We start from the raw sequence: 20,997 nt of genomic DNA on the forward strand, positions 1-20,997 counted from the left end.
TCACCGTTCTTGTGATCATTCTGACCCCACGGGGTGGGATTTTGCGTGGAGCACCAGATCGAGGGAGATTATCAGTGGTCTTGTATGTCTTCCATTTTCTATTTATTGCTCCCACAGTTGATTTCTTCACTCCAAGCTGGTTGGCTATTGCAGATTCAGTCTTCCCAGCCTGGTGCAGGGCTACAATTTTGTTTCTGGTGTCCTTTGACAGCTCTTTGGTCTTCACCATAGTGGAGTTTGGAGTCAGACTGTTTGAGGGTGTGCACAGGTGTCTTTTTATACTGATAACAAGTTTAAACAGGTGCCATTACTACAGGTAATGAGTGGAGGAAAGAGGAGACTCTTAAAGAAGAAGTTACAGGTCTGTGAGAGCCAGAAATCTTGATTGCTTGTTTCTGACCAAATACTTATTTTCCACCATAATATGCAAATAAAATGAAAAAAAACCAGACAATGTGATTTTCTGGATTTTTTTTTCTCAGTTTGTCTCCCATAGTTGAGGTCTACCTATGATGTAAATTACAGACGCCTCTCATCTTTTTAAGTGGTGGAACTTGCACTATTGCTGACTGACCAAATACTTTTTTGCCCCACTGTAAGTGCCACCACCTCATCCCTGCAGAGCTGTATGATCAGTGCCAGCATCTCATCCCTGCAGAGCTGTGTGATTAGTGCCACTACCTCATCCCTGCAGAGCTGTATGATCAGTGCCACCACCTCATCCTTGCAGAGCTGTATGATCAGTGCCATCGCCTCATCCCTGCAGAGCTGTATGATCAGTACCACCATCTCATCCCTGCAGAGCCGTATAATCATTTCCACCACCTCATCCCTCCAGAGCTGTATGAAAAGAATATGCCTAGGTCTATGAAGATGCCGAAGTAAACAACTCTAGCCTGCCTTCTTTTCTGGGTCGTTGGCTCTTGAAAATTGACAGAGCAGACTAATGTCTTGTCTGCACCACTGGTCTAAACTGTGCGCTCTATTTGGCTGCAGAGGAGAGAGGAAATGAGGCTGATCAGATCTAGTCAGATGGAAAACAGTTTGTAAAGTACAGAGAGAGCTCGCACATCTTCTTTGTATTTGGCCATGAAGGGACTGCAGTGGTGGCCGGTAACCCAGGCAATATTTGTGCTATAAAAATCCCTTCGTTGTGGAGAATGCAAAAATTTTTAATAGGGAGTAGAGTTGAGCGAATTTGTTCGGATTCGGTCGCCGAATCTGAATTTGCCATATTCGTGCCAAATGTATGTTTGTTGATCGGTTCCGAACATATTCAGTAATTTCTACTCCCATTGACTGTAATGACGTTCGGCTGTGTTGGACAAATATTGCAAAAATTTTCTTCAAAAATAATATTCGTTGTCGATCATATTCTAAACCGAATATGAACAAATTCGGTCAACTTTAAGGCTATGTGCCCACGTTGTAGAAATGCTGCGGAATTGTCGGCATATCCTCAACTCCCCGCAGCGGGTAAAACGCATGCGGAATTCGCTTGCATTTTCCCGCAAAAGACAAGTGTTTTTAGCTTGCAGAATGCTAGCGCTTTTCCAAATGATTTGAAGCATCGCTTGGAAAAGTGATTGACAGGTTGGTCACACTTGTCAAGAATAGTGCTTGACAAGTGTGACCAACTTTTTACTATTGATGCTGCCTATGCAGCATCAATAGTAAAAGATAGAATGTAAAAAATAATAATAAAAAAACAAAAAAATATACGGATATACTCACCTCCTGTCGGCTCCTGATCTCCTCAGCGGCGGTCCCGGTCCTCAATGGCTCTGCCGGCAAGTTGCGTTCCCAGGTATGCTTTGCGAGAATTACCTTTGTGACGTTGCGGTCGCGTGACCGCTACGTCATCAGAGGTCATAGGGCCTTATAGGGAGTAAATTTCAAAGTTGTTTTTTACAAGAAGTTTGCAATTTTTCCCCATTTATGAACTTGTAACAACATATTGAAAAACAATGAATTGGAAATAAGCAGTTCATAAATTATGCAACCTGGCATCTCAGTATAAGAATATAAATGGAGTTTATTACAGATCAGTAAATATGACTGACCTGTGCTTTAACCCCCGATAACCAATAAGTGCCTGGTGCCACTTAAGACAAACAGAATTCCAGTAGCTCCAACAAGTGCACATCCAGTTGTACAAGGTAACAGGTACAATGCCCCCTACACACTCACAGGACTACATAGATCACAGTCTATGGATTTCCACGTGATCCAGACATATGATGCTAGACCTGTGGCACAACATTATACCCCAAGTGTTCATTATACAGGCCGGATTCTGAACACAGCCAAGTCATTATCACACCGGTGTCCCCAGACTGGCCTTCCGTTCCTCTTCAAACTTCTCTCTAGAGAAGATGCGTTTTCTCTGGAGATCCAGTAGAGGCTCCGTTATTTGTTTTCCTTCCTTCTGCAGTTGGGCCAACAATATGGCTCTCAAGAGAGGTGGGTACAGCACATGGGTCAAGGCCTCCGGCTCGGGCACAGGGGTAAAGGTTTTAAAGTCGTCCTCTTCATGCCGAGGTACAACACGCCAGTCATGGTACATAACTTTGTTTATCTCAGTCTCCACAGACTCTTGTTTACCTGGTTAGAAGAAAGAACAGGGAAGAAAGTGCAAGGGAGAATATGATCAGAATTGCCACACAGCTATACTTATACCCAATAATCGAAGAAGCGTTTCTACTAGTGATGCGCAAACATGCTCGAATAAAGTGTTATCTGATCATGTTCAGGGGCTGAGTGTCTTCGGTGTACTTGAAAAATATGTTCAAGTCCCTGCAGCTGCATGTCTCATGGCTGTTAGCCGCAATACATACAGGGATTGCTGTTATGATTGGGTCACCGAGGAGGAGAGCAGGCCAAGGCTAAGCCACAGAAAACCAGAGAGGTTGGTAAGGCCGGTTTCACACTAGCGCATTTTCAGCGCGCGCACGGCCGGGGGTAGCTCCGCCCCCGATCCGGCTCTCTGCCCGGCGTGCCCGCCCCTTCCTTGTAGCGCCGCCTCCTAGCGGACGGCGGCACCTGCGATCGGTGCACCCTATCTTTAGCATAGGGTGCGCCGATCGTGCGCAGGCCGTGCGCTAGTTGCGCTTTGACCTGCGCTGCGCACTTTTGACGGTGCGCCGTGCGCGCCAAAATCAAACTTTTCGGATTTTGGCGCGCACGGCGCACCGTCAAAAGTGCGCAGCGCAGGTCAAAGCGCAACTAGCGCACGGCCTGCGCACGATCGGCGCACCCTATGCTAAAGATAGGGTGCGCCGATCGCAGGCGCCGCCGTCCGCTAGGAGGCGGCGCTACAGGCAAGGGGCGGGCACGCCGGGCAGAGAGCCGGCTCGGGGGCGGAGCTACCCCCGGCCGTGCGCGCGTTGAAAATGCGCTAGTGTGAAACCGGCCTAACTAAGGCCCGTTTCACACTTCCGTTTTTGTGTCCGCCAAACGGATCCGTTTCCGTTTTTTTGACGGAAACGGATGCAAACGGATCCGTTTTTAAAAAACGGATCCTTTTTTTTACGGATCCGCGGTAACCGCTAATGGAAGTCTATGGGACAAAAAAAACGGATCCTGCAAAAAATGGCGGATCCGTTTTTTAACGGAAAACAACGGATTTTGACGGATTTGAAAAAACGGAAGTGTGAAACAGGCCTAAGCGGATTGCAGACCCCTGATCCTGTCCACAAAACTAGCAGTAGCCGTGGAGCATACCTACGATGATCCTAGACGCCTCGGCACAGCCGGACAACTAAATAAGCCTAAAGCAAGAAAAGGGAAATCTAAACTGCCCCAGAGCAGACCCCAAAGGAATAGATAGCCCCCAAACATATATTGTCGGTGAGACAAGATGAAAACACAAACGCAGGCAGGAAAATAGACTGAGCAAACGATGGGGCCCACACTGACTAGACAGGAAAGTAAAGACACTGTCTGCAATCACGAAAAAAACCCTGCAAAAAGTCCAACACGTCTGATGCACAAAAACACTGAAGTCGCACGACTTCGCCCCCTTCTATATCAGCACTCTGGTATATTCTGAAAGCAGAGCAAAAAGAGACCAATCTAACAGAGGACAAAAAAACTGGCACAAGCAGTAACATATGGGCGGTGATTCAGCACAGCACCAGCCGGAGCTGGCTGACCCGCACAAAGCAGAGATAGACAAAACCAGATCAAATGCAAACAGAATCGCAAATGAACCACTTAGCTGAACATGCAGGGATAGAGCTGGAGACATCAGACCGCAGGAGGCACAGGAAGAAAATTACCAGCAATGATAGAGGTAGTCAGCTGTCTTAAATACCAATCAGAAACACCCAGATCTGCAATCGTCATCCTCATTATCAGGTGGCAAGCCTCTGTCAATGAGATCAGCTCCATTGCCTCCAGAGGGAGCCCAGAAAGAGAACTCGCAACCCCTCTGTCAATCAGACCAGCTCCACTACCTTCAGTAATAACCAGAGGGAAGCCAGAAAGCGAATTCACAAGAGATTGCCTCGAAAACGAGCACGCCGAATACACTCGGGTTAGTACGCAAGCATGCACAGATAACACCTTATTTGAGCATGGTCACTAGTTTCTAAACTTAATATGTTTTTGGGTAATAGCCGAATTCAGAAAAGGTTCATTGTGAATCATTGCTGGGATGGAGAGATGCATTATGTAAACACTTACCTCTAAATGTTAAGTAACCCCAAGCCTGACCAAAGTCCATATTCTATAAGAGAAGAAAATGAGATTTATATGCACCCATATATAAAGTCGCCTTAACATATAAGGTCCGTTATCGCACAGTAAGGTATAACTAAACTTTTATGAGTTTTTTAGAATTCCTCACACTCTGTAGTTTGGGGGGGTGCAAGCCCTGTGTTTCCCACTGATTGCCAACATCGCAGGTCAGAAGTGCTCAGTTATATACAGGCACAACAGAAAATCTACAAACACTACAAACAAAAACAAAGCTGTGCGTGCTAACGCAGGAGCTGACAAATGTCTGGTGTGCCAACTACTTCTGCAGAGTGGTTTCAAGGGATGCTGCTTTAGGAAGCAGCCAAGTGTTTCTAATCCTGAACGATACCTTTAGGTTTAGCCGTGGTGTGGCCAAAATCTTGGTGCACTGTTCCATACCTGTTAGCCGTGTATACAGCCGCTGACACTAAGTTTTAAGTGCAGACAGTGTTCATTCTGGGCAAGTGAACACTGCCAATCAATAAAGAGGGGTGGAATGGTGCACAGAACGTTGGGCCATACCAAGGGTGCCCTGAGCACATTGAGATGCCTAAGGGTACGTGCACACGGTGCAAATTCTGCTGCGGAACCGCAGCGTTTCTGCAGCTACGGGTCCACAGCAGATTCTGCTGCGTTGTACAGTACCTTTATTTCCTATGGAAATAAAAACGCAGTGCACATGCTGCGGAATTTTCCGCGCGGTTTACAATCCGCAGCATGTCAATTCTTTAGTGCAGAAACGCTGCAGTTTCACACCTCACCCATTATGAGGTGTAAAACCGCAGGCAAAACCGCAGGATTTATCTGTGGTTTTCACTACAAAATCCGTAGCGGCAAAAAACTTCCTGTGCACATAGCCTAATAATCATAGTTAATTTTTTGGATAATAACAGTTGAAAGTTAAACAGCAAACATGTTTTCTATAGAAACTGGGACCCCTTATAAGACTTACATAACTGAGTTTGGGGTTAAAAGACTTCCTTCAAAGGGGCCTGCATAAACCCAAAAACATATAGCTCCCCGTAGTGGCTTCAGCAGACAGATTTTCATTATACGGTGGGTCATTTAAAAAAAAAATAAAAACTTACATATACAATCTCACGCTGCTTCCTAGTCAATGCTTCAATAAAAGTACATACAGATGTCCTATGCTGCCAAATACTAGCTGTAGCAGAATATATTATATATATATACTTTTAGCTCAATATTTAAGAATTGGTAAAGACTGCTTGAACTATTCAGTTGTGGAGAAGTAAGCAATGTGTAAATCTGCAACAAAAAATTGTGCAACACATTGACAGAGAACCCAATGCCAGTGTTAGGTCACTAATGACAAAGTGGGTGATTTTTGCGGCAGACATCATAAAATCCCACTTTATTAGCCACAGCAGAAGATGAGCACCAAATTCCCATATTCAGGAGCTGCGGTTGACAAGTTTCTTCTATACTATAAACAGGAGGAAAGCTGCGAATCAGCAACGGCAGATGGCGCTGGCAGCTCATGGATATTAATAATCCAGGAGTATGCTTACATAATGGAGAGCACTACATTATGTTATGTGCAAATGCAAGCTCTGGTATAAAAAAAAAAATAATGCACCCCTGTCGAAGTGAATGAACCACTTCTCCAAGTCAGCACATAATACCTTTACCTTATAAATAAGTTATGCCAAACCTGCTGTGCATTTTCCTTAGAAGGCGAAAGCTGTGAGGATGGAATAAAAGTAGAAGATGAATTAAAGCCAATCACCGAAACCAGTGACACGATCCAACCATCAGAACTAGTGATCAATTTATCTAAAAAGGTATTGACTGACTCACAATTGTCACTTCTGAATAAGGGTCCCTCTTTCTGTATGAATACACATGTCGACTGGTTTGACTTTAAAGTTGACTTGAATAGGTTTTTTAGAGCAATTAAGTTGAAGGAATGGTTTCATAATAAGAGTAAATATATGATAAGTCAGTAGGCTGAATTATGTATAGCAAAAATGGGTTTGAAAAAGAAAAGTCTATTTGTACCTCCAAATAGCTCTGCAGCAATAGAAACATTTGTTGAGGCAGTTACACGAGATATTGAATCACTGCGGTCAAAAAAAATGGAGTGTTTCACTAGACCAAATTTGAGAACAGAGGAAGTTAAAGCAATGAATGAATTAATCCATGATGAAACAATTATTATAAAAAGGGCAGATAAGGGCGGAGCCCTGGTGATCATGGATAAAGAAAATTATGTGGCTGAAATAATGAGACAGATAAGTGATCAAGATGTATACAGGAAATTATCTCAGGATCCTAAGTTCCAGATCATTAGAAATATTGGGAATATTGTGAAACCTGCTTTAGAGCAAGGATTGATTGACAAAGAAACATTTGATTTTCTGTTACATATTACTCCAACGACACCTGTACTTTATACTCTGCCGAAAGTGCACAAGTCCATGCGAGACCCTCCAGGGCGCCCCATTGTGGCAGGGACTGATTCAGTGCTCAGTCACATTGGGGTGTTCCTGGACAAGATTTTGAATCCATTAGCACAAAGAGCCACTTCTTATGTTAAAGATACTACTGATTTTCTTTTGAAGATCAAGGAGTTAAAAGTGGGAGAAAGTGATTGGCTAGTATCATTTGATGTAACATCTCTGTATACATCTATTGTCCATAAAGAAGGTCTGGAGGCAGTAAAAGAAGCCTTATCCATAACCAATTTTACTAATCAAGCCATAGTGATGATAATGTCCCTGTTGGAATTGGTATGAACAAAAAATTATTTTAAGTTTGGTGATGAGTATTATGAACAAATAAGAGGTACAGCTATGGGGGCAAATATGGCCCCCTTATATGCAAACCTCATGATGGCCGCCCTGGAGCAGAGGTTCATCTATGTGTCGCCCCATTTCCCCAAAGTAGGGGGATGGTGGCGATACATTGATTATTGATGATATTTTTCTCTACATCAACACTAGCTGGTGCTGTGATGTTAACATACTGGGAAAAGGTTGCTCTCCAGATCTAGAGTACCTTGCACTCAATTGTAGACCTTTTTACTCTCCAAGAGAGTTTTCACCTATGGTTCTGGTTACAGTATATATTCCCCCTCAAGCATCTGTTAAAGCTGCAATTGGTGAATTAGAATGGGAGAAAGGATCTCCAGAAGCATTTGTGATCGTAATGGGGGACTTTAACAAAGGAAAACTCAACCTGGATCTCCCCAAATTTACTCAACATATAAACTGCTTCACGAGAGAGAACAATACGCTTGATCACTGCTATACTGTCTTAAAAGGGGCCTACAGGGCAGTGAGGAGAGCAGCAGTGGTCTTTTCAGATCATTGTCTAATTCATTTAATTCCAGCCTACAGGCAGAGGTTGAAAACATCCAAACCTACAGTTTATACAAAGAAGACATGGTCTGAGGAGGCAAAATTGTAACTACAAGCATGCTTTGAATGCACGGACTGGGAGGTATTCCAGGAAACATGCTCGGGTCTGGATGAATGGGTTGATGCAGTGTCCTCATATATCCGTTTTTGTGAAGACACATTTATTCCATCCAAATCTGTCCACTTTCGGGGAAACAACAAGCCGTGGTTTACAAATAAAGTCAGGTTGATCCGTAAGAGAAAAGAGGAGGCTTATAAAGCAGGCGATATTACTGAATTCAAGAAACTTAGGAACTCGCTATCTAAAGAGATCAAGTTAGCCAAACACGAGTATGCAAAGATTCTGGAGGAAAGGTTCTCATCAAAAGATACTAGATCTGCATGGAAAGGATTAAGAGAGGTCACCAATTATAAAAGCCACCCCACTATAGTGAACCCCAGCAGAAGTCTGGCAGCAGAGTTAAATGAATTCTACTACAGATTTGAGGCAAGCTCTACACACAGTGGCTATTCATCTCTAAGCTCCTCAGTCTGTTCATATAAAGATCATTCATTGTGCAACACCCAAGTAGTGATCTCTGAGGCAGGGGTGATACGCATCCTGAAGGGACTTAAGGTCAAAAAGGCACCTGGCCCTGATGGTGTATCTCCAATGTGTCTGAAAGTATGTGCTACCCAGCTTGCCCCTATACTGATAAATATATACAATGTGTCACTGAAAGAGTGCGTTGTACCTCAGTGTTGGAAAAATTCCACAATTATCCCTGTCCCCAAGAAAGTGGGATCCTCTGAGTTGAACGACTATAGACCAGTAGCACTCACATCTGTAGCTATGAAAGTCTTCGAAAGAATTATGATGTCCCACCTGATAAAATTCACGCAGAAGCTATGGGACCCGCTTCAGTTTGCCTATAAGGAGAATCGTTCGGCAAACGACACTGTCAATCTGGCACTGAAGTACATTTTGGATCATACAGATGAACTGCACTCATATGTCCGGATTCTTTTCATGGACTTTAGCTCAGCGTTCAATACCATTGATCCAAATTTACTTCATAAGAAAATGGTAGCTCTTGGAGTCCCTCTCAACTTATGCTTGTGGATTTATAACTTCCTGACAGCCAGGATACAGAGTGTAAAAGTTGGACCATTCACTTCGGACACCTTGGTCACAAACATCGGGGCACCTCAGGGTGTATTTTGTCCCCGTTACTGTTTTCTCTCTATACGAATGATTGCATCTCTTCAGCAGACTCAGTAAAAATCTTGAAATTTGCCGATGATATGACACTGATTGGTCTCATCAGGGGAAATGCTGAAGACTTGTATCGGAGTGAGGTGGAAAGAATATGTGACTGGTGTAAAGCCAATAATCTTGTACTCAACACTAAAAAAACTGCTGAGATGGTTGTGGATTTTAGGAAAGATCAACATGAGATACTTCCAATCTACATCCATGACGAAGTGGTTCTTAGGCCTCTTTTACACATCAGGTTTTCGCCGTCAGGCGCGATCCGGCGCTTTTGACAGAAACCGGATCCGGCGAAATGCAATGCCGGATCCGGTTTCCCCCCCATTGACTTGCATTTGCGCCGGATGGCCATGCGTTTCATCCGGTTTTCGCCGGATCCGGCAATGTGTCGCAATGTGTCGCGATCCGGCGTCTGGAAAAAACGTCTACTGTAACGTTTTTTGTTTCCGGCGAAAAAGCCGGACACGTCGGATCCGGCGCGTCCGGCTTTTTCACACAATGAAAGCCTATGAGCGCCGCAATGCGCCGGATCCGGCGAAAGCCTGATCCGGCGGCCGGATCCGGTTTTTTGGTCTGAGCATGCTCAGTAGCTCTGCCCACAAGACATATATAAAAGCAAGACAGTGGGACCCACAGCCACACCCAACATGCCACCCAAGACAGCAACCAGGCGCAGGAGAAGTCAGGAGACATCTGCAGCAGCACCATCAGCACCACCCCAATTGGAGCAGCATGCTGAACAACGGGAGGGGAGTCCAGCAGCAGATGAGAGACGGTAATTATCAAATCACCCATTCCTCCAAACTAGGGCTATTGAATATCAAGATATTCATTGGCCCTTTGTTTCTCTTTATTCAACAGCCGCCCAATAGATGCAGCAGCAGCAGCAGCAGCAGCAATGGCAGCAGCTGGAACACCACCCACAGGCATGGAGTGTGGCCACCAGGAAGACAGCACATCATCTTCTGGGAGCCCTCCCTCGCATCGTCAGCATTTGACGGTAAGTTTTTATTTCCAAAATCCATCTTCTCTGTAATATATGTCTATTCATGGCCTTTTATTTCAAAACAGGAATCACAAGATGAAGAGGAGCTCCCAGAAGAAGAAGGAAGGGGTGGACAGACACCTGGAGTGGGCTCACAATTGGTAAGTTTTTTGCATCAAACGCAGAAACACAACATCACACTACACACAATACATAGAAAACAATGTTCTGCAGACCACACACAGCAAACAAATGCCTACATCCAAAGACATAACTTTTTTTGTTTTCTTCTCTAGTCTTCCCAATCTGGTGCTTGGCCAAGAGGTGCTCGCAGTGCCTCCCAGGGTCGTCGGCGACAGCAACGCGGCGGTCACCAGCGTGTAAGTATAAATATTTTTGCTTTGTTTTTTTGCACTTTTTATTTCATTTCTTTTGTGGAGGCTAATTATGTTATTTTTGTCTTTTTCTTTAACAGCCTTCACAGCGTGCTCCCGACTCTGACGTTGAGGATGGAGGGATTGATGTGGACCGCCTCATCGATCTCGTCAGAGAAAGGGAGCCGCTCTGGAAAATGGCTGACCGCCGCCACGCTGACCTGATCGTTACCCGACGACTCTGGGAGGAAATCTGTTCGCTCCTTGTGGGCCGCTGGGAGGACCTCGATGTTCGGGCCCAGATTACAGAGCGTAAGTATATACAGTACCGGTTGCTTGATTTAAACCAGTGTTTCCCGAACTCCAGTCCTCGTGGTCCCGACGGATCATATGTTCAGGATTTCTATTTACTATGGAAATCCTGAAAACATGACCCCTGGGGACCATGAGGACTGGAGTTTGGGAAACACTGATGTTGTATACTAACCACTCCTTTCTCGTTTCAGGGAACAGAATTGTGAATCGGTGGCGGTCTGTGAGAGATCGTTTCAAGGAGTTCAATAAAGAGATGCGGGCCCCGAGTGGATCTGGAGGACGCAGGAGCAAGTACAAGTACGCAGAAGCCCTGTCGTTCCTCCGGGAAACAATGGTCACCAGAAGGTAAATATTACACACCACATGTGAAAAAAAATGTTAGATGTAAATTTTTTTTTCAGCCAGGGCCATACCATGTCAGTATTTTAATTGTTTTTTTTTTCTCTTTATTCCACAGCACGGTGAGCAGCACTCGGGAGCCGGCACGATTGGACCCTTCTGAGGCGATCCCTGAGACCGGCACCGAGGGACACTTCGACCGCCCCGGTACATCTGCACCTTCCCAGCCTTCCCACACATTCGACCCATCTGTCCCATCCACCAGCACAGGAGCATCGTGGCCGCCTACATTACATGAAGCTGCTGGTGAGGAGATCGCTTTCCCTTTACCCCACCCTTCTGCCCCTGCCGCCTCTAGTACACCTGCGGGTACTGGGCGGCAGCGGCAGAGGGGTCAGGAAAAGACTTATGCGCCAGAGTTCTTGCATCTGAATGCATCTTTCCAGAACTGTCTAAAAGTCTTGTCAGAGCAAATCTCCGCAGGCTTTCAGCAGATCAACTCCAGCATTCTGGAGGTGAAGACACTTCTGCAAACCATGCATTCAGAAGCAAGATCTTCGCCAAACCACACCTTTTTCAGGTCTGTTGTGGAGCGCATGGAAACGCTCTCTCCTGCCCAGCAGATGCATGTAATGCATTCATGCCACGCTGCTCTCCAGCAAGTTACCTCCCAACCTCCTCCTCCTACCACAGTAGTTCCTCCACCTGCACCCCCTCCAGCCACTTTCCATCCTCCCCCTCCTATTACATCTACACCCCCTCCAGCCACTTTCCATCCTCCCCCTCCTATTACATCTACACCCCCTCCAGCCACTTTCCATCCTCCCCCTCCTATTACATCTACACCCCCTCCAGCCACTTTCCATCCTCCCCCTCCTATTACATACCATCCACCTCCAGCCACTTTCCATCCTCCCCCTCCTATTACATACCATCCACCTCCCCAGCACCAGCCACCTCCCCAGCACCAGCCACCTCCCCAGCACCAGCCACCTCCCCAGCACCAGCAACCTCCCCAGCACCAGCAACCTCCCCAGCACCAGCAACCTCACCAGTACCAGCAACCTCCACAGTACCTGCAAACTCCCCAGTACCAGCAACCTCCCCAGTACCAGACATCTCCCCACTTCCAGCAACCTGCCCCGTACCAGACATCTCCCCACTTCCAGCAACCTGCCCCGTACCAGACATCTCCCCACTTCCAGCAACCTGCCCCGTACCAGACATCTCCCCACTTCCAGCAACCTGCCCCGTACCAAACTCCTTCCCCATACAACTTGCCATCAACATCATCTGCTCCTACAGTCCCTGCCCAACCCTCCACCACCCACCACCTCTTCTGCTTCCCACATGTCCACCCATTCAGTAGTTTTTTCCACACCTTCACCTCTAACTGTTCCTTCCCCACAACGATCCCAGTCCTCTCTCCACACTCCCAGTGTCGAAGTGTCCCGCAGCCCCTACAGCAGTATTTCCACCACACACTACACAGAATTATAATGTGTGTATTTAAATAAAAATGACCAGTTTTATGGTTTCAGTTTTATAGTTTCAAATTTTTATTAAACATGTTTATTAAAATTTTAAAAAAGTTTACTAAAAAAAACATTTTTCAATAAAAGTTAAATTATTTTACACTGGTTGTCTGTCATTTCTTTCTGCGGCGAAAAAGGTTAAATACAGGGTATTTAAAAGGTGAAATGGTATTCAAAACTAGGTATATAACTGTGGGTAAATTTTAGCTTTTTGCCACAGTTGTGTTCCTGGTTGTGTTTGAAGCAAAGTATTTCACCTAAAAAGTTGTGTTTATTGTTGGTGATTTCCGAACAATGTACACAACTTTTGTTAAAAGGTGAAATACTTTGCATAAAACACAACCAGGTACACAACTGTGGCCTAAAGCTAAAAATAGAGACCATGACAAGATAGCCAACTTTGGTTGGCAAAGGTATATACTGTTGGTACAGAAGGTACACAAGTAAGGCACAAATCTTTCACACTCTGTCATCCTGCCAGTGTACTCTGCCTTGAGGTGACATAAAGTATAGTGCAAAATTGTCCCTCATTACTGAAACCGTCACAGAACTTCTAGTGGTAATGTCATGGTAATCTTGCAAGGTGGTTTCTTCAGAGGTGTCCTCAATGGAAATGGGTTCCTTGCATATAACAAAATTGTGGAGTACCACGCACGCTTTGATCACCTCGTCCACAGTTTCTGTCTCGAGGTTGATCGCAGTCAATAGGACCCACCATTTGGCTGTCAGAATACCAAAGGTACATTCAACCATTCTTCTTGCTCTTGTGAGGCGGTAATTAAAAATGCGTTTTGGTCTTGTCAATCCTCTGCTAGAGTACGGTTTCAAAAGGTGTTCTGACAGCTGGAAGGCTTCATCCCCTACACAGACAAATGGCATAGGTGGACCAGATGTTTGCGGCAGCGGTCTAGGTGGTGGGAACTGGAAGGTGTTTCCATACAGTTTACGCCCCATGGCAGACAGTTTGAAAACTTGAGAGTCATTGGAGCGGCCATAGGCCCCAATATCAACCGCAATAAATTTGTATTCTGCGTCAGCGATGGCCATGAGGACAATTGAAAAATATTTCTTGTAATTGAAATATTCCGATCCAGATCCAGCTGGCTTTACAATGCGGATATGTTTCCCGTCCACAGCGCCCAAGCAGTTTGGAAACTGACATATCTGTTGAAACTTGTCAGCAATTTCAATCCACCTCTCTGTTGTGGGCTCTGGTAAAAACTCTTCAGCTAAGGAGTCCCACAGTGCACGGCATGTGTACTTCACAATTCCAGATATGGTGGAAATCCCGAGTCTGTACTGGAAATGCAGTGACGAAAGGGATTCTCCAGTTGCAAGAAATCTGTGGGGAATTAACAAACAATAAATTAGTTTTAAATCACAGCTTTACATACCAAAACTGACCTAACACTTGGAGATACAAATTACCACCAACAAGATTGCAGTGAAAGTGTGCTCTGATGCGATCATATCCAATAAATGTGGCTTACCTTAAAGTCACCATCAGACGCTCTGCGGGTGAAACGGAGAAGCGGCAATAGGTGTCCGCTTTTCTTATGAGGTGTGCAATGCGCTCCACCAAGTAATCAAAATTCTCCATTTTCATCCTAACATATCCAAAAAATGTATCCGGGTTTCGTCGAAGGTCCATGCATAGTGTAGAATAGACCCCACGCGTCATTCTCTTGGCTGTGATGGGGTGGATCCACAAACGTCGTCTACGATGCCTGATGCGCTGCTGTCTCGCTCTCTCCTTCTCCAGAACAATCACCCTCAAACGATTTGCCTCCGCTGTAAAATCCGCCAAATTCTTCAAAATATTTCCAATGACAACATCCATCTTCGCCAGTAAACTTGCTCTTCTCTCCAACCTGCACTTTCTCCTCTACAACCTGTCAAAGAAGGGCTGTAGGAACACGCTATATATAGTTTTCCAGTAGCCAATCCCGTTCGGAAGGCCACAAGGGTCAATTTTAAAAACCGGATCCGGCGTAATCCGTCGAAAAACGGATAGAAAAACGGATGAACCGGATGAGACGGATCCGGTTTTGTCTGTCAAGAAAAAGACGGATCCGGCAGAAAACCGGATCTGTCACATCCGGTTTTACTAAACATTTGCCGGATCCGGCGTTCCGGCACGACGCCGGATCGCGCCTGACGCCGAAAACCTGATGTGTGAAAGTAGCCTTAGGGTCACAGAGACCAAATTCCTTGGTGTTATCATCTCTCATGATCTTAAATGGGGGAAAAACGTGGATGCTGTTATAAGAAAAGCACAACAGAGGATGTTCTTCCTGCGTCAGCTGAAAAGATATGGTTTGTCTAAGAATCTGCTGATCTTATTCTTTAATGCTGTCATCAGATCTGTGATTTGTTCCTCTCTGATAGTCTGGTATGGGGGAGCCACTGCACATGACAAACTCTGCTTACAAAGGACTTTCAGAACAGCAGAGAGAATTATAGGCTCCCCCCTGCCTAAAATCCAGGATCTTTATGATAAGAGTATTCGATCCCACGCATTGAAAATTTCATCCGATCCCTCTCACCCGGGACACTCCTCATTCCAACTACTCCCTTCAGGACGTCGCTTCAGAGTCCCCAAATGCAGCACCAACCGCCATATGAACAGCTTCTATCCACTCTCTGTTCAGCAATTAAATCGTCATGTGTAGACTATATACTGTATCTGTCTTGTTAGATGTTACTTGTTGTATCTGTTGTTATATATTATGTTGCCTCTTTGCCACAAAGAATTCCTTGTATATATGTAATATGTACTTGGCGATAATAAATTTGATTGATTGATTGATTTTTCTGATTTGGACTGGATCACGTGAAGAGCTTCAGGAGTTTTTTGACTATTTGAACTCTATTAATGATACCATAAAATTTACAATGGAATGCTCCACAGTAGAGTTGAACTTTTTGGATGTATTGATAAGGAAGGATGGAGAGAGGTTGGATACTGAACTTTTTTGTAAGAAGACCGATCTTAACAACTTCCTCCATTATTCCAGTCATCACCCACAGAGAATGCTGGACACAATTCCATATAGTCAATATCTACGTGCCAAAAGAATAGTTAGTAAAGATGAAAAACTAATGGAGACAATCGATAATATGAGCAAAAAATTCATACAGAGGGGGTACCCCAAAAGTATATTAGCTAAACAGAAAAGGAGACTGGATGAGGTGGAATGGAGGGATTTGTTTGAGGAGAAAAAAAGGGATAATAAAAGTAGAATTCCTTTTGTAAGTAATTTCTGTGAGGAAAGTCCACAAATATCTAAGATCATAATGAACCATTGGCCGATTCTGAGTAAGGGATGTCCACAAATAGAAGTTTTTTAAAAAAAAACAATTTTTGCATATAAAAAGAGTAGGAGTCTGGGTGACAGATTGATGAAAGCAGACATTGGGTCCTTTAAGCAAACTAAGCAGCTGACCTTAACAAATACTCAGCGGAAGGGTTGTTTCCCCTGCTTATCATGTGTGAACTGCTCATTAATGCTTAAAGGCTCTACATTTCAAAATCCTCGTACTGGACAAATATTAAACATCAGATATTTTTTAACGTGTAATACCGATTACGTAATATACATGTTACAATGTCCATGTCCACTTTATTATATTGGAGAAACAACATGTGATTTAAAAACACGGATAAATCAACATAGATGTGATATACGGAAAAAACGTAAAGATCTACCTGTCCCTAAGCACTTTAATGAACAAGGACATACAGAGAAAGATTTGAGATTTAGAATTATAGATTATGTACCGGTACATAGACGAGGGGGGAACCGTACGGAAGTTTTAAAAAAATTAGAAATGAGATGGATATATGAGCTGGGGACATTAAAACCAGCAGGATTAAAATGTTGATTTTAAGGTACATATGTTTTGAGAAACTCCTTTTGACTATAACCTTCCATGTAGCCTGACTTCTGTGTGTTGTATGTGCTACTGATGTTTTTATATATATGGATATGTTTATAACTATATCCTTTTTATTTTCTCTCCAGATATATGATGCTGTGACGAGAGTGACTACAAGATTATGAAGGGTACTTAATAAGAGGCATTAAGATAAGATGTATATTTTTCATTTTTCTATAGAATGAGTTTTTATGGTGATTTCACTGCAGTATAATGCCTGGTAGGTGTGTAATAGAGTGAATGGGAACTGCATAAAGAGTGACCTCTGGTGGTGAAGGGTATTCAGGATTGGTTAATGCTGTAAAGAGAGACTGTGTGATGTTGTCATCTCTTGCTAAAATAGCAACACAGCCACATTGTCACCCTGACGGGTGCCTCTAAGGTTTGTCACCATTCCAGGTGTAAAAACCGCAACCCCAGGCACCAATATATGCATTTTAGCATAAGGGCTGTAATTCCCTGAAGCAAAATGGCAGTTCTGAACAGTATGTCTAGTGAGTATGCTCAGGCACCCTGCAATGATCGGCCATGCAGTGATGAGTCACTTGTTGGAGCTGGGCGGTAATGAACAACACTGACCACAGCTAGTAGCCAGCATTGACAGAGAGCTGCAAAGATATAAGTAAAGTATACTAACTTTTTTTTCTCTATATAAGCCTTAGTACCCTCATAGGTTGTGTCATGATCAGTTTTATAGGCAAGTTGAGTCTTTTTAAAGCACTGTATATGCACTGTTGCACTTTGTATTCTAGATCTTTGGTCTTATGCACATGTTTAATGGAGCACTTGTAAACGTTACTATGACAATGGCTATTTTGAATATGTAAAACGGATTAATCATTGGAATTTATACACGTGTTACTACTATTTAAGTCTGTATTGACTATGAGCACATTGCTTGACAAAGACGGGTCACCGTTGAAACGTTGCCATCTGAGGATCAGTAAAGTATCCACTTTTTTCACATTTAATTTGAGTTCTGCCTATTTTTTTCCATATGTGTGTGTATGTATATATATATATATATATATATATATATATATATATATGTGTATATATATTTTGCTTTTAGCTCAATATTTAAGAATTGGTAAAGACTGCTTGAACTATTCAGTTGTGGAGAAGTAAGCAATGTGTAAATCTGCAACAAAAAATTGTGCAACGCATTGACAGAGAACCCAATGCCAGTGTTAGGTCACTAATGACAAAGTGGGTGATTTTTGCGGCAGATATCATAAAATCCCACTTTATTAGCCACAGCAGAAGATGAGCACCAAATTCCCATATTCAGGAGCTGCGGTTGATTGACAAGTTTCTTCTATACTATAAACAGGAGGAAAGTTGCGAATCAGCAACGGCAGATGGCGCTGGCAGCTTATGGATATTAATAATCCAGGAGTATGCTTACATAATGGAGAGCACTACATTATGTTATGTGCAAATGCAGGCTCTGGTATAAAAAAAAAAAAATAATGCACCCCTGTCGAAGTGAATGAACCACTTCTCCAAGTCGGCACATAATATCTTTACCTTATAAATAAGTTATGCCAAACCTGCTGTGCATTTTCCTTAGAAGGCGAAAGCTGTGAGGATGGAATAGAAGTTATGCCCACTGGCTGGTATATCAATTCTGCCTGATTTATTAAAGGGAATCTGTCACCGGAAATTTGCGGGCTATGTAAATGCCTTGTGTCCGGTCCAATGCTTCTTCTTCTTTTCTCCACCCCATCCGTGGCCGCCGTCCGCAATATTTTCTGGAATTAGAGTAGTTCTCCATATTTAGCGTGTGAGCAAAGCAATCTTGCCTCTCGCACGAGCAGTATGCTTTGCCCAACTGTGGGCAAAGCCGAAAATCATTACTGTGCATGCGCAGGTACACTATGTCCGGAAGTATTTTGCTGTGTTTCGGGACATAGTGCACCGGCACATGCGCAGTAATGATTTTCAGCTTTGCCCGCAGTTGGGCCACGGATGGGGTGGAGAAAAGAAACACCACCCATCGGACCGGACACAGGGCATTTACATACCCCGCAAATTTCCGGTGACAGATTCCCTTTAAAGCAACACTCCAGTGATTTTCTTCTTTTAATTTTATAGCTGGAATGGTGTCTCAAATCTAAGCTCCCTGCTTCTAGTATTATACTTACCACTCACCATTATTCATATGTTCTCGGTGCTGCTCCGGTTGCCTTCTACAGGCTGTGACCTGCCAGATCGCTCCAGGTATTGCTGGAGGATATGGAAGTCACTACTCAATGAATTATTAGTGGCACAACTTCTGCATTCAAATTACAAATGCTGGAGTGTTACTTACAATCGCACGGTGATACAATGCCAGACACTGCTCAAGAACTAAACAAAAGCTGATTCTAGTGGAAAATACTAATATATTCCTGTTCTGTTTCTTTATAAAAATGTCAAATCAGAATAGCTTCAGGAAGAAAACAACCTCACAGTTGTAGTATTCGAATCAGTGGTGTGGGCAGGGTAATACACAGCTCAGCATTCTGAGCTCTGCTGGATGGTCAGCAGGGAAAATTGTGATTCTATCATTACTACTGCACCCAGTAAAGCTCATGACACATCATATTATACAGCAAAAACCTGCTGAAAGATTGCTTTAAAGGGGCATTTTCACACGACAGGAGATCATTTCTAGATCGGTGAGGTTCTGACCGCTGGGTCCTCGACTTCTGGAACAGGAGACTTTTGGCCCAGTTACAATGGAGTGGAGCTGCGCGTGCTCAACCACTGCCTGTTTATTCCCTATGAGACTGCTGGGGAAAGCCAATTACACAGGGCTTTGACAGCCCCAGAAACAATGAATGGAGTGGGTGTGAGGAGGGGGTGGTCAGACCCCACTAATCTAAAAATGTTTTCACCTAACCTGTGGATAAGTACCCTAATAATTTCTTTGCTCTGGAATGCCTCTTTAAAGGATATTTCAGCCTTAAATATAGAAATTCCAGAAGCCTAAATGATCACTGCAGGGCGGGCCATTTATATGGATACACCAAAATAAAATGGGAATGGTTAGTTATATGAACTTCCTGTTTGTGGCACATTAATATATGGGAGGGGGGAAACTTTTCAAGATGGGTGGTGACCATTTTGAAGTCGGCCCACCCAGGTATATCCACATAAATGGCCCACCCTGTACAAGAGACACCAAAGGAAGAGAGTTCAGTCTTGCCCGCATCTGCTAAACACAAACTTTATGGAAAGCAGTGTCTAGCAGGCAGGGGGCTACGGTGGTCTGTCTGTCTCCTGCAGATCTAACATTAATCCCATGGATAGAAAATAAATCTTAGAGCCTGAAATACCCCAATGAACCCCATCGTCCTCACCTCTGCTGTGTAATCCACTTTGACCTTAGTTACGGTCCAGTAACAGGGCTCACTATATTCCTCCAGCCACGATTTCCTCGTCACCATTCGTCCCACTCCAAACGCCCGCATCCCAGAGAGCAGAGTGAAAAGTCTCTTCTCGCTCTTTACATCTTCCCAGGCGAGAACAGGCAGACGTTTTCCACTGAAGGGTCGGGTCATGGTCTGAAAAAAAGAAATGGTGAGATTCAGGAGGCGATCAGAAACTTGGAATAGAGACGCAACGCTCTGGGATTATGGTAATAATAATTCACAAGTCTCACCGCCATGAATGGAATACGTTGTGTCACATTAAAGCAGCAACACTAGTGCATTCAGCAGCTGGATAAATTGTGACATATTACTTATTAACGGGGGGGGAATCGCATGCGACTTATTTTCTGCACGGACGGCAGAACACGCACTAACCTCATAATCCAAAGCATAGCGCTGGGAGTCCTGCGGCCGGTTCTTCAGCTCCCTGTAAGCCCGGATCTTTCGGGCCATCTCGGCAATGAGCCTTAACTTCTTTTTCTTGGCCATGATCCCGCACTGCAGAAATGCAAACACGCGAGGGTGACCCCCAGAATCTCCGGCAAATGTCGCGGAGTGATGACGTCAGAGCGCTGGGAACAGAGTCACGTGATCCGAGCGACGCGCATTCCTACAAAGAATCTTTTTTTTTTTCAACGAACTTTATTTACAATGAGTTAACTTATAGCAGCAGATACGTTTCGAATTTATCATTGGCGTCTGAATTGAGTTTATAC

General features: G+C 44.1%; 1 protein-coding gene across 1 annotated transcript; it reads right to left on the minus strand.

Moving 5' to 3' along the window:
* Positions 1-2,017: 2,017 nt before the first annotated feature.
* On the minus strand, positions 2,018-20,899 carry MRPS34 (mitochondrial ribosomal protein S34). Its single transcript, XM_073553640.1, has 4 exons — positions 20,657-20,899; positions 20,210-20,413; positions 4,687-4,729; positions 2,018-2,604 (listed from the first exon to the last, which is right to left on the minus strand). The coding sequence occupies exons 1-4, from the start codon at positions 20,768-20,770 to the stop codon at positions 2,318-2,320; spliced, it is 648 nt and encodes a 215-aa protein (XP_073409741.1). The 5' UTR covers positions 20,771-20,899; the 3' UTR covers positions 2,018-2,317.
* Between the last annotated feature and the right edge of the window lie 98 nt (positions 20,900-20,997).

Source organism: Dendrobates tinctorius, unplaced genomic scaffold (assembly GCF_039654945.1).
Source record: "Dendrobates tinctorius isolate UK_male_01 unplaced genomic scaffold, ASM3965494v1 ptg000202l, whole genome shotgun sequence".
Lineage (NCBI taxonomy): Eukaryota > Metazoa > Chordata > Amphibia > Anura > Dendrobatidae > Dendrobates > Dendrobates tinctorius.